This window comes from Vipera ursinii (genome assembly GCF_947247035.1).
Source record: "Vipera ursinii genome assembly, chromosome: 6".
In the NCBI taxonomy this organism is placed as follows: Eukaryota; Metazoa; Chordata; class Lepidosauria; order Squamata; family Viperidae; genus Vipera; species Vipera ursinii.
The window spans coordinates 56,845,797-56,859,813 of record NC_139515.1 but is presented as its reverse complement, the minus strand read 5'-3'; the positions used below and the strand labels follow the sequence as shown (position 1 = coordinate 56,859,813).

Below are 14,017 nucleotides of genomic sequence, written 5' to 3'. Positions count from 1 at the left end.
TCTCCTGATAAATGAGATGGTTAACATTTTTTAAGCAAATGCAGGTGGAAAATGAAGTAGATACTAACCTGTAGGGCTCTCTGCTTCTTTCGTTTAGTTCTCCTCTGACTGGCTTGTTTTTGCACAAAAGCAAATGAAATTGAAAAGTCTTCCAATCCAACTAATTTCTTCAGTAGTTCTATGATTTCTTGGGAAAGATTCTTTAGGGTTGGATCTGGCAAGAATATGATTTTCATTACTTAAAACCCGAGGACAGAAGCTAAAGTATGCTATCTACTGTTAAATCCACTGCACAATTCTCTGCATAGTGTACCATATAAAGTTCCATAAAATATATTATTCAAACTAAGGCTATTCAGAAATCATTAGTATTTCATTTCCATACCAAAAATATTTGAAAAACGTAAAGACCCATCAGTTTTTATAGGAGAAAATGGGCTCTTTTCATCTTCAGCCACCACTTTCGATATAGATTAAGTGCAGTTTGCCAAGCCATCTGAATCCCAAGAACCTGTAATTACCTAAACCATCAATTTTCAATAAAAGTTCAGCTTACAGTGGGACAAAAAAGTATTTAGTCAGCCACCAATTGTGCAAGTTCTCCCACTTAAAAAGATGAGAGAGGCCTGTAATTTTCATCATAGGTATACCTCAACTATGAGAGACAAAATGGGGGGAAAGAATCCAGGAAATCACATTGTAGGATTTCTAATGAATTAATTTGTACATTCCTCGGTAAAATTAAGTATTTGGTCACCTACAAACAAGCAAGATTTCTGGCTCTCACAGACCTGTAACTTCTTCTTTAAGAGGCTCCTCTGTCCTCCACTCGTTACCTGTATGAATGGCACCTGGTTGAACTTGTTATCAGTATAAAAGACACCAGTCCACAACCTCAAACAGTCACACTCCAAACTCCACTATGGCCAAGACCAAAGAGCTGTCGAAGGACACCAGAAACAAAATTGTAGACCTGCACCATGCTGGGAAGACTAAATTTGCAATAGGCAAGCAGCTTGGTGTGAAAAAATCAACTGTGGGAGCAATTATTAGAAAATGGAAGACATACAAGACCACTGATAATCTCCCTCGTCCTGGGGCTCCACGCAAGATCTCACCCCATGGGGTCAAAATGATCACAAGAACAGTGAGCAAAAATCCCAGAACCACACGGGGGGACCTAGTGAATGACCTGCAGAGAGCTGGGACCAAAGTAACAAAGGCTACCATCAGTAACACACTACGCCGCCAGAGACTCAAATCCTGCAGTGCCAGACGTGTCTCCCTGCTTAAGCCAGTACATGTCGGGGCCCGTCTGGAGTTTGCTAGAGAGCATTTGGATGATCCAGGACAGGATTGGGAGATGAATATGAATATGGTCAGATGAAACCAAAGTAGAACTTTTTGGTAAAAACTCAACTCGTCGTGTTTGGAGGAGAAAGAATGCTGAGTTGCATCCAAAGAACACCATACCTACTGTGAAGCATGGGGGTAGAAACATCATGCTTTGGGGCTGTTTTTCTGCAAAGGGACCACGACGACTGATCTGTGTAAAGGAAAGAATGAATGGGGCCATGTATCGTGAGATTTTGAGTGAAAACCTCCTTCCATCAGCAAGGGCACTGAAGATGAAACGTGGCTGGGTCTTTCAGCATGACAATGATCCCAAACACACCGCCCGGGCAACGAAGGAGTAAGAAGCATTTCAAGGTCCTGGAGTGGCCTAGCCAGTCTCCAGATCTCAACCCCATAGAAAACCTTTGGAGGGAGTTGAAAGTCTGTGTTGCCCAGCGACAGCCCCAAAACATCACTGCTCTAGAGGAGATCTGCATGGAGGAATGGGCCAAAATACCAGCAACAGTGTGTGCAAACCTTGTGAAGACTTACAGAAAACGTTTGACCTCTGTCATTGCCAACAAAGGGTATATAACAAAGTATTGAGATGAACTTTTGTTATTGACCAAATATTTATTTTCCACCATAATTTGCAAATAAATTCATTAGAAATCCTACAATGTGATTTCCTGGATTCTTTCCCTCCATTTTGTCTCTCATAGTTGAGGTATACTTATGATGAAAATTACAGGCCTCTCTCATCTTTTTAAGTGGGAGAACTTGCACAATTGGTGGCTGACTAAATACTTTTTTGTCCCACTGTAAGTAAATCTTAGAATCTGGATAAATTAAACTGCAGTTAAGAGGCATTTCTTTTCCTGACAGCTGTACAAGAAGAGTAAAAAGGAAAGGTGACTTTACAGTGAGAGCAAAAAATAATTAATTAAAGCAAGTTAGCTAACCTGAGGCTCATTCACATAACATGAAGCCAATAATGCTTGATCAAAGCCATACATTTAGTATAGAAATGCATGCATGGGAAACAGCATTGTTTAGATTTTGACCCACCAAGCTATAGCAAGGATTTTGCCAGATATTCGCTTAATCTCTTATGGCAGAATGCAGCCAAGCTATCTAAATCGAAAAGCTTGTATTGTAGTCAAATATTGGGCCGTTACAAGGGGCAAATGAATATATAAAGCAGCCTTTACTGACATACATTTTTCTAGATATGTTGGATCTTGAGTTTCATAATTCTTATGCAATCTGACTGATAAGATGCCAAGGAATTATGGGTTTCAATATCCAATACATGAAGGGGATACTAGAAGAGGTTGGGTCAAGTTTTCAGAGCATAGCAGATTATTTTTCCATCCTGATACCTAGATGAACAATTTGCCATATCTTCACAAGACCATTTAAAAATACACAGAAAATACACCACTGTCTCTTCATCGAATTACTTTATATACGTTGTAGAGATGGGAGACATGCAATCACTTCATTATATAACATCCAGAATGGAATATTGACATTTAAAAGAGCAGTAGTTGCAAAGACACAGAGAACCTCAATAAGAACTCAATATTTTAGTTCACAAGCAATATAGTGCAATATTATGCAAAGTTGTTGACCCCCAAAAGCATGATTCTTTTAAAAAATCAAAATTACAAGTAGAAAAATTTCATATGACCTTATTTAAAACGACAGATTTTATAAGATTTAGCAATTGTACAAATTTTAAATTGTAGTAATTTGTTAAATTTTAAGGTTTTTTTTTAAAAAAATTATGCTGATGAGCACCATATAAAGCTTTTGCAGGTGTTGCTGTGCCAAACCTCCCTGTTCCTCCATTTTAAGCATTAATAATAGATGTATTCTACTGGAAAAAACCTGAATGCTTGCCTAGGTGTTTTAAAATATGGAAAGTATAAAATACACATTTTTATCTTGAGTGCAAATTCCCTTACCTTGTTCTGCATACGTGCTATTCAGTTCTCTATACAGAGGGGCTATGATAGTTGGAAGATACGGTTTTACCTTCTCTTTGCCCAGGTCAACTGCAATAGCACCGAGAAACTTAAAGATGCAGGTTCTCTGAAGAGGCAAAGACATTTGGTCAACAGATTAGCCCACAAAGCAGTAGAACAACCCAAGGATGTTATCAGTTAGTGGCAAGGGAGTATTTTTTCAGTGAAATTTGGTAGGTACATTTTCCAGCAGTTCTGACAACAGTGATTTGCTCAATATCTAATTTTAAGCCTAATTTGATCCTGCTTCTTCTGTGCCTACAGCCTTCTCCATTTCCTATCTATTCTCCAAGCCTTTCATTTTGGTATCTCCTCTTCCTACAATGCCTGGCAAGGCCAAGTGCACGCTAAGTAGCATTTCTCAGCACTCCATAGACCATACCCCTAGAACAAGGGTAGGCAACCTTGGCTCTTTTATGACTCGTGGACTTCAACTCCCAGAATTCCTGAGTCAGCATGGCTCAGCTTGGAAACCTCTCTCTTTCCCCTCAGCATGGCTGGCTCAGGAATTCTGGGAGTTGAAGTCCACGAGTCATAAAAGAGCCAAGGTTGCCTACCCCTGCCCTAGAATGTAACCACAGAACCCAGTAGTCTTCTGAAGAAAAAGGGGCAGAAAGAGATCTTTTTCCCTTTCCCACATTATATTTATATATGGCTTCTTTCAATTTAACTCAAGGTGAGCATTATGTGGGCAACCTCATTCATATTTTAACAGAATTACTGTTAGTCTTTGTGCCCCAGGTTTTATTAAGTAAGTAATGAAAAAAGCAACAATCCTTGGATTGGGACAGGCTTCAAAAACCACAAAAACACAGTATAACCTGAGCAAAAGCAGCGAAGAGAATTGAAGCAAGGATCTTTTGCTTATTCTGCTCTTCCTAAGAAGCTAAGGGCAACAATGCTGGGTGCCTTCTTGCCTTGAACTGGAAAAATGATGCTCCCACTTGTATTCCATTTATGAGACTATCCTGCTGCACAGGTTTGTTTTAACCATTTGCGTTTGTAAGCTATACAAGTTACTGATACTTTGACAGTATTTTCTAAGCTGAAAGTGTTATTTGCAGAAGAGAGACCAACCTTTAAAGAGTCTTTGGGTGAATGAGCAGCTTCTCTTGTTGCCATGACTAGAAGTTTCTTCATCACCCACAACAAGCTGGCTGGACCGCTCTTTTCTTTTGCCTCCATACCCGAAATCTCTTTCTCATCTTCGCTTCCTAAGTCACCCCGGTCTTCAATTTCCCAAACCACATTCTCCCCAATCTCTTTTCCATCTTCTGGAGTAGGAGCCAGAAGGTACAGTACTTTGGACACAAACAGTAAATTCTTTATAACCTTGAATACAAAGAAAAACAAAAGGAAGACATCCAAATGACTCATAAAATGTTTGCCAAAGTTTCAGGGCAGGTTCTCAATGAACTGTTTTTTAGCTACTTGATTAAACCTCTTGCTTTATGACTTTCTAAGCTAGTATTTTTCAGCATTTTGTCTGGGGGATTCTGGGAGTTGAATGCACACATCTGTTTAATCTGCTGAGAAATACTCTTAAGTCTACTGCAAAAGCAGATTTAGCATGGTTATCATGCCATTTGAGGCTCAATGTTTCCCAACTTTGCCAAGTTCTTTGCCAAGATATAAAAATAATATTCTTACATCAAGGAATATGTGTTCAAAACAGGAAAAATGCACTAATAACCATTCTTAATGCTACAATATATCCAATATATATAAAAAATCCATAATTTCATTTTATTATGAAAATGAAATACTAACAAAGGATAGTGATCTCTATCTCTCTTGTAGAGACCAAAATATCACTCCTGCCTAAGGAACTTAGCTATTCTCATACAGCAGGGGTTGGAACAATAATTCCTGACATATAGAACAGTCTAAATTCCTAGTGTACTGAATGTATCAGATAACCGAACAATTTACTAAAATAAATGGTTGGGGGGGGAAGCAAAACTGAGAAAATAATTCAGATTACAAACATCCCATTAAAAAGGCTATTCGTGCTTGAGACTAAACATATCTGGAGTGCAGTCAGGTCCAGGAACCTGTGACTGCCTTTTGAATGGCATAAAATCTGGTCACCATTTATGAATCTTTCTGATCTTGAACTCTTACATCTGTTTCAACTATGTGTTCTTTCAGCAAATGCATTATAAATATGACAAAGTGAAAATTTCTACTTAATCGTTTACCTGTTCTCCAAGACTGTAACTGAGAAATTTGGATTTCAGCTGATGGCAGAAAGCTAAAGCAAATGTTTTCATCTGTAAAGGAGCATGCAAGACAAGATAATATGATGTATCTGGTGCTAAGTTTGGGGCATTAGTAAATCACGGCCCCCAAAATTGTTTAATTTAAAATACAACAAAAAGAATAAGCTCTAGCACTAAAGATCTATAACTGTAACGAAACCAATAAATTTTATTGAAATTAGTATTGATTTCTGCTCCATCCACCAACTGAAATAGCGACAGCACTTATATACCGCTTCACAGTGCTTTACAGCCATCTCTAAGCAGTTTACAGAGTCAGCATAATTTGCGCCTTCATTTTACCAACCTCGGAAGGATGGAAGGCTGAGTCAACCTCGAGCAGGTGAGAATTGAACTGCTGGCAAGTCAGCAGAATTAGCCAGCAATACTGCATTCTAACCACTGTGCTACCACGGCTTGGAATATGCAGCAATATAAGTAAGATAGTAAGATAACCTTTTCACTAAGTTCCTCTATTAAGAAAATTGTTGCTGATGTCTCATGTGTCACTTGTTTCTTTTTTGTTTTTCTTTTGCACCATTTATTAACAAGTTCTTCTGGCTTGTGAGAAGCAAACAGCAGGCCAAAAATCTGAGCAGAAGTCAGCCAAACCCAGCTGTGTGGGTACCATAAATGGGACTGGACATGACCTTAAAAATGGAGAAAAAAGCCATCACTTGAACTGAATTCATTTATATACAGAGATATAAAACAGTTATGCATTATACACTTTTAAAATGCACAGTTTTCATAATAAACACGCCAGGCACCAATGCTTCTTTTTGCAGCAATGTAATGTTGAGAAGTAGGTTTGGTGTGGTGGTTAAGACATCAGGCTAGAAATCATGAATTCCAATCCCACTTTAGGCACAAAGCCAGCTGGGTGACTTGGGCCAATCACTTTCTCTCAGCCCTAGGTAGGAGGCATTGTAAACCATTTCAGAAAAACCTTGCCAAGAAAATTTCAGACAGTTGCCAGGCTATCTCTGAGAATTGGACACAACTGAATGGAAAAAATGTTACTACTAACCCCAAATGTTGATCAGAATCTCATGGTGTTTGTTTAATTGAATAATGTTGCACTCATTGATTAGTTTAACAAACAAAGTTAGGAAGCTGAAGAGCAATCTGTCTGCCTGCTTTTCTTCATTCTCTTCTTTAACCTTAAAAAAAAGTGAATGTAGAAGATAACAAATGATATTCTGCAGAAGCAATAGTGTTCAAGTAATTAATACATCCCTTGCTAGTCTTCATACTCTGGTTTAGGTTGCTGCCTACTTATAATACTGATACAATATTGTAAGTTCAACTGCAAGTAAGGACAATGAGACTAAAATCTGAAACACAACTGAGCAGACACAACACAAACTCTTTTCTATAAAGTTCCACATTCAATTTGAAATTGAAATTGGCAAAGGATTTCCTAGCCAAAGGAACACAAAGAGTGGACGATCACTACATCTCTTCACACAGAAGTCACCGTAAACTGCGTATTTTGGCTTCCTGAAAATTTTTCCTTCTTTTATCTAGAAAACGTCACAATAGTCTCCTTCCCTCTGTTGTTATGGATATAGAGAAACAGTAGGAAACTTTTTCCAATTAAGACCATGCTATCTCCAAACTGAATCTTTGATTATGAAATCCACTGTCCGTTCTGAAAATATCTATGTACTAATATGTCATGTATTCCCCTGGCATCTTTCATCTGCATCACAAATGCATACTCCATGTTTGCTAGCAAAGCTAACGCATGCCAGAATTTACAGCACTGAAAATAGAGCTCTTATGCTTATAGATTAAGGCCTATATTCAACATTTCTTAATAGTTTGCCACAACAATCAAAAACAATATACTGAACCATTCATTTCCTTCATACCCACTGAGGAAGACGATTCATGTGTAGCCTGAACAGCTTATAGAATAAAAACTCTTTTCCCCTTTTGCTTTTCCCTTCCTTCCTTATTACAGCTATATTATCTCTTAAAACTGTTTCAATAAGACTCTTTTACACTTCTTGAAAAAATGACGTTTCTGCCAAAAATAATTGGATAGATTTCTTTCATGAATCTGCCTTCTTGTAAAATAATGAAGCATTTTGTCTCATTTAGGTTTTTGATCAATTTTCTCAGCTTTGCAGTTTCCTAGAAATATTATTGCTGATTAAAATACTTACTTCTTCAAAATTTGAAGCATGAATTTCTCTCTCGATAACAGGGAGAACGGTTCCAAGTCTTTTCTCAAATTCAATTTTTTCAGCTTCAACAAATGCTCCACAGGCGTGAGCAGCTAATCTCTTATGTACACTCTATAAATAAAGACAATCTCTCATAAATTAGACATTTTGCAAAAAAAATCTAGAGAAACTAGTAGTATTTGTCATTACTTTGCGTGAGGAAAGTAAATACATCAATTTGTGTGAAGGAAGGAAGTACATCAAGTTTGCTCTCCCAACAAAATCTAGAAGAGAAGGGTTATCTGAATCCCTATCCCTAAGGAATGGCAAACTCTATAGATGGTAGTAGTTCTCTGTTGTTGCCCACCCCTTCTCTAGAATGGCATCCTAACCCTGCCCCACTTCCAAGATCAAATAATCTCTAGTGCTCTGGGGTTTTTCTATAGTCATTAAAACCTCACCAATAAGATCTTGAGGGTCGAGAATTGATCCCTCCCTGTAGGGTAAGGTTTGTGTGGTTAGTGTCATCCTTGAGCTAAGGTTCTTATTACTCATTGTTATTACTGTTTATTGTATTATGGTTTGCTGTGCTTTATTTTCACTGTAATATCAAAGAAAGTAGGTAAGCCACTCAGAATGAGTTTTGATTGAAGCAGCATATAAACACAGCTGAATATATATTTCCTAGTTATAAGTAACAAATTTAGAAGTTCCTACTGTAAATCATGATGAGAAATAACAGTCAGAACTCAGCCTGTTTAAGACTGTGATTTGTCACTTCTTGAAAGCAGTTCCTCTAATGTGTCACATGGCGCAGAGGCAATAGCCAACTCCTGGTCTACCTGTAGATAAGTGAATCCTTTACATGCAAGGAAGGCCCAAATTGGTTAGTGTGTCTGCCTTACAAACAACATGCTCGGCCTTAATTCTGAGTGGAGATTTTAATCTCACAAGAAAATAAATGCTAAATGCCATGTAATAAAATAGCGTTCTACAAAGAAATTCAGTTGATTATAATTTTTCTTTGAAAAAAAGTTAAGACTCTTGACATTCCCTTGTTTTATTCATGCTGATTAAAAGACTAATTGCCAATGACGACCTAAACTTCTGCCTATATGGTACCTTTTTACTTGTAAACCATGAAGCAACCAGAGAAAACATCAGATCTCGGTTCTCAGGACTAATTTTGCTGAGAAGATTTTTGATTGCCAGTGCTGCCATCCTCTTGCACTTTGCTGAATCATCATTTACTATCATCATACATAAGGGGACAAAGAACAGGCCACAAAACTCATGCAATAAGCCCTGCAGAAATAAAGTAGGAATCATATAGGTTGCAAATGTCTAGAATGACAGTTTTCCCCTGTAACCCACAATGAAAGAAAGATCCACATCAAGACAATCAAAATACAGCCACTCCTTGTCTAGCGGATACCTCATTTAGCAACTGTTCACAACTATGAAAAATGATCACCATCATTTTCTGACCAATCCATGAATTTAAATTTCTGCACCTGACAACAATGTATGCCAGTGTGAAAGTAAGCTGTACAAGAGAACTTTTATCTAAATGAGACAACAACCAGTGGCCTTTGCAGCATCTTACTCTTTCTCTCTCTCTGACCATTTTGCTTCCAATTTAGGGACTGGAATGCATTCACTAAACAAGGAAAGGTTTTATTCCATGTACAGATGAACATACCACACTTCTTCTGCAACATGTTTCAGTTAAATAATACTATATCTAAGAATTGCATATATTTCATAGTTCTTGAGAAAGCAGGTGTATACTAAGCAACATTTGGACTGCTTTTCACAATATGTACAAAATAATTGTAGGGAATGGTTTTGGATAAAAAGCTTTGTATTAAATGGGGGGAGGGGAAATCTCCTAATAGAATAGGTAAATTCAAACAAATAAAATCCAATCCATGCAATTCTTTATTCCCACAAATTCAGAATACTCTGCAAGAAGCTATAGGTTTACATCTCCTCTGAGATGCTTACAAATTTGATCCTATAAATATTTTCTCAACAAACTCATCCCATTTAATGAAAGTTTTATTCAAACATTATACTTATTTTAGTTCAAAGAAAACATTAGGGGTATTGTATTTGTGAAGTAACTGCACAATACCTGAGGGAACATTTCAAAGAGGTAAGCAATCATTTCCAAAGCAGACTCTCTTCCCGTCTCATATTCATAACTAGGGTGAAAACAATTAACAGCAATACAGTTAATACTTCCAAATTTGCCGAGACTTTTGCCCAAGCAGCATAATGCCTGTGAGCATTCAATTAGATTTATTCTTATGTTTGTGTTTAGAAGCCCCAGATATGTAAAACTTTAAGCAATATATTTTGATCATACAGTCTGCCTTTGCCACTATTGGACGCGCAGGGTGCTTTTACTCCTTTAATTGTTGAAGAGAGGAAAAATGAAATAAATACACAACAAAATGGGAGACAGACTGCTAGCAGCTCTTCATCTTCTTCTTTTCAGCTGTTCAGCATGACAAGCTCTTGGCCAAAACCCAATTATCTGGACAGGATATCTAATCTAAAAACAAAGCTATGCAAATATCTATGCACTAGATAAAGTTCTATTATTTAATAGAAGTATCCATCGCACAGAAAATTCAAGCATCAATAGAAATTTGGCAAACAAGAAATCACCATAGGCCAATTTCAGAGCTTTTAGGAGGCTCCACATTCAGCCCTTGGAATCTTCAGATAAAGCAGGACTGGGTAACTATGGCTCCTTTATGAATTACAGACTTCAACTCCCAGAAGTCCTGTGCCAGCCATGCTGGCTCAGGACTTCTGGGAGTTGATGTTCACAAGTCATAAAGGGGCCATCGTTCTACACCTCTGAGATAAAGGAATGATAGAAAAGTTGATGAGAGAGGCAGTAACAAACAGCACAAACATGGGAAATAAACAAGGGAAATAAATAAGACCTACCACAGCAGGAGTCTTCAAACTTGGCCCTCTTATGACTTGTGGACTTCAGCTCTCAAAATTCCTCAGCCAGTGTGCCTGGCTGAGGAATTCTGGGAGTTGAAGTCCACAAGTCATAAAAGGGCCAAGTTTGAAGACCCCTGCACTACAGGATTTTGCTTAGAACACATGCATTTGTTTATCTGCAACCAAAGGGAAAAATAATTAAAAAATAATCATTTAAAAGAAACAAGCAAATATTTAATATTTATGTTCTCATAGTTTGAGAATTATCTCCACAGTACTTACTTAAGCTGGGCAAGGATACACTCAAGGTTGGGTTTCAACTTTTTCCCAAGGGGATAGTCAATTATGTATTTCAGAAAAATCTGGGGGGAAAAGTGAACCAGGAAAAACAATACTAATATAAATGGTTTAAGAATTATTTTCCAATTTACAAAGACAGGACAGCTATCAAAGTGCCAGCAGGCAGAAAATCTTCACAAGTTAATCTCATTAATTTAATTTTAGAGCCAAAATAATCATTAACCAACTTTGGAAAACTTAATGTAAATACACACTCACACCCCACACCATTGGGGACAGTGGCAAGGGAATTTATAAAAGGATCAGTGTATAAGTACAGAAGGGGGGGGAAAGAATGCATATGTATGATTCTAGGCCAAGGATGTTAAAAAAAGAGTCTACATCCCATAGTGGGTAAACTTTCCATCTTAACTGTGATCCTTTCTACTGCTGGCAAAGACCTATCAGTAAGCTTGTTAAAGGTCAGTTCAGCTCCCACACCATTATAATCATTATCTCTGATTTAATAAAATTACTTAAAATATCTTTGTGCTCCTAAGAAAATAATTCTAATAATGAAAAGGACATTTTTAATATGTCTACAAACCTGTCTACATTGAATTCGAACTTGCTCACTTTGGCCTGTAATGGCAAAATCTGCAACCTTCTGCATGACACCTTCAATTTCTGGAACTATTAATTTTCTAAATAAAATAGCCTTTAAAAAAACAAAGACAATAATGTATAAATAGGAGTCAGGGTGAAGTTGTTCTAATCTATCAAAAGCAACTTACAATAGAATTTTCTTTCTTTGCCCTGGTGACACAAAAACATCACACTTCAGAAACCCAACTGCTTAACCAATCCCAGCAAAAGCCAATCCTTGAGATATCCATTCAGTAGAATCAAAATTATTTTATGTCCAATCAGCCACTTCGCAAGTTGTCATCTCTTCTGATCTGCTGTTAGATGGGCGAGACTGATATTCTGCTCTGCTGATGAACAGTAGCTTATCTGCAAAGTGCTGGAGACTTAGAATTATCCAGCTTGCTGAGATGCAACACACAAGATACTGCTGAATAATATTCTGCTGCAGGAGAAATAGCTAAGCTGAAGATGTACAACTAAGCTAACAACTCATAGTTCAAATCCTGAAGTCAATATCAAGACGAGACACTTGCACCTGACTTCCGATTCCAGGCTGGCTGATTTCAAGAGAGAATTTTCACAAAAAATACAAAATAAGTCATCCAGTTTTCAAACAATAATTCTTAAATGACAATTTGTTATGTTACTACCTTTAAGAGGCCAAAAGCGGTGGTTTGTCGTAATGAGTCATAAATATCTTCTTCAGCATATCCAAGCAAAACTTGCAATTGTTTATCTGTAATCTGACTCTTTGTATTCCTCACCAGCAGAGTTACACACTGCAAATTAAAATTTTGCATTAAAAAACTTAATTATATGCTGGTCTACCAAATAAAAAATTCTCATCTTACTCTATATCATTTTCCCCATGAAGATTACAAGCCTAAATAGAATTAAATAGGGACTAAGCCTCCATTATTGTTTTTCATTTTTTTTGTTTTCTTTCTGATGAAACCTATTGCTGAATTATACCCATGTAATCCTTTTCTGAGGCAAGATGAAGCTATACCTTTTGAACTTTTTATTTTCTGCAGCTCAACACTTTTTTTAAAAATTAGGCATGTTTTTAATTCAACATAAAATGGTACGCAGTGACTTACAATTCTTTGAACAATCAAAAATATACAATAGGCAAATCTACACATACTGTACGAGGATACATATAATAAAAATGATAAGCATTAGTGATAGGCAAGTTTTTGAATGATTTTCTTCTTGTGCTGTTAAGAAAAAATGCAAATGGAAATTGAAACAATTTCCACAACACTGAAACTGTGTCGGATTATTACAAAATACACTCTGTCCGGGTCAGTTTCATTTATCTCCAAATGAGGCACCTGTGTAGTCCTTTATTTCTGCAAACACTGCTGAGTAGGTTCTACAATGATCATTTTGGACAAAATGCTAAAAACTGCTACTGAGATTTCTGCATGCACAATAGCCTCTGAATCACCAATAAATACACTTCAGTACAACTTGCTAATATATGCAGTTTCCAAGAAGGCAGATATACCTTCTTTACCGCACAGGTAATATAATACTGGCACAAAACCCATCCAAGACCAACAATGAACTGTTCATTTGGTTAAGACTTACTTTGAAACAATTGACAACTAAATGAAAATTCTGTCCTTTAGCTGCACCTGGTTTAGCAAAATCCTTCAACAGGAGGAAAAGCTGTGTTGTTAACTGTTCCATATTATTATCTATAGCAGGTAGAGGAAACTTTAAAACCCAGAGAAATGATTGAAGTGCACCAGTAATCACCTGAAAAGAAAATAACAAGAATGATTTATATGGCTCACTAAAATGTTGGTAGCAATCAGAAATCTAAGATTATTGAGCTTTTAAAAATTTAGAATTACAGGTTTTCAACAATCACTTGTACCAAATATTAGTATCACCTGAGCCACCCAAGTATCACCTAAGCAAGTACCACATGGGCCACCACTGCTGAATCAATAATTTAGCTTACTATTATAATCAAAAGGCTGCTATACAGATTATATAAAAAAGCAGACAAAATAAATGATTGGTATATAATCTAGAACCTAAAAGGGGAAGCAAACTTCTACCAAAGCAGAGCACCTTTAATTTTGCTAACCTTCTGGCTAATATGGAATATATTATGATATGTACTAGAGCAGGGGTCCCCAACCCCCAGGCCATGGGCCACTGCTGGGCTGTGGCCTATCTGGAACTGGGCCCCACGAGCTGTGCGCACATGCACACGTGTGCAATCCGACCCTCCACTCGGGAGACTCAGCTTCCCTCTTCCACCATTTACTGGGCTGCCAAGCTGCAAAGGTTGGGGACCGCTGTA

At 37.3% G+C, this 14,017-nt stretch overlaps 1 protein-coding gene across 3 annotated transcripts in view; it reads right to left on the bottom strand.

The window, feature by feature from the left end:
- Positions 1-14,017, bottom strand: part of UTP20 (UTP20 small subunit processome component) — a 92,949-nt gene that overhangs the window by 771 nt on the left and 78,161 nt on the right. For all 3 annotated transcript variants that reach the window (XM_083366730.1, XM_083366731.1, XM_083366732.1), the window contains 13 exons: positions 13,291-13,461; positions 12,345-12,473; positions 11,654-11,764; positions 11,050-11,129; positions 9,938-10,007; positions 8,923-9,105; positions 7,801-7,932; positions 6,657-6,789; positions 6,083-6,276; positions 5,567-5,638; positions 4,443-4,697; positions 3,306-3,432; positions 69-214 (listed from right to left, as the gene is read on the bottom strand). In XM_083366730.1, the coding sequence (XP_083222856.1) occupies positions 69-214; positions 3,306-3,432; positions 4,443-4,697; positions 5,567-5,638; positions 6,083-6,276; positions 6,657-6,789; positions 7,801-7,932; positions 8,923-9,105; positions 9,938-10,007; positions 11,050-11,129; positions 11,654-11,764; positions 12,345-12,473; positions 13,291-13,461 (1,803 nt within the window). The remainder of the gene's footprint in view (positions 1-68; positions 215-3,305; positions 3,433-4,442; positions 4,698-5,566; positions 5,639-6,082; positions 6,277-6,656; positions 6,790-7,800; positions 7,933-8,922; positions 9,106-9,937; positions 10,008-11,049; positions 11,130-11,653; positions 11,765-12,344; positions 12,474-13,290; positions 13,462-14,017) is intronic.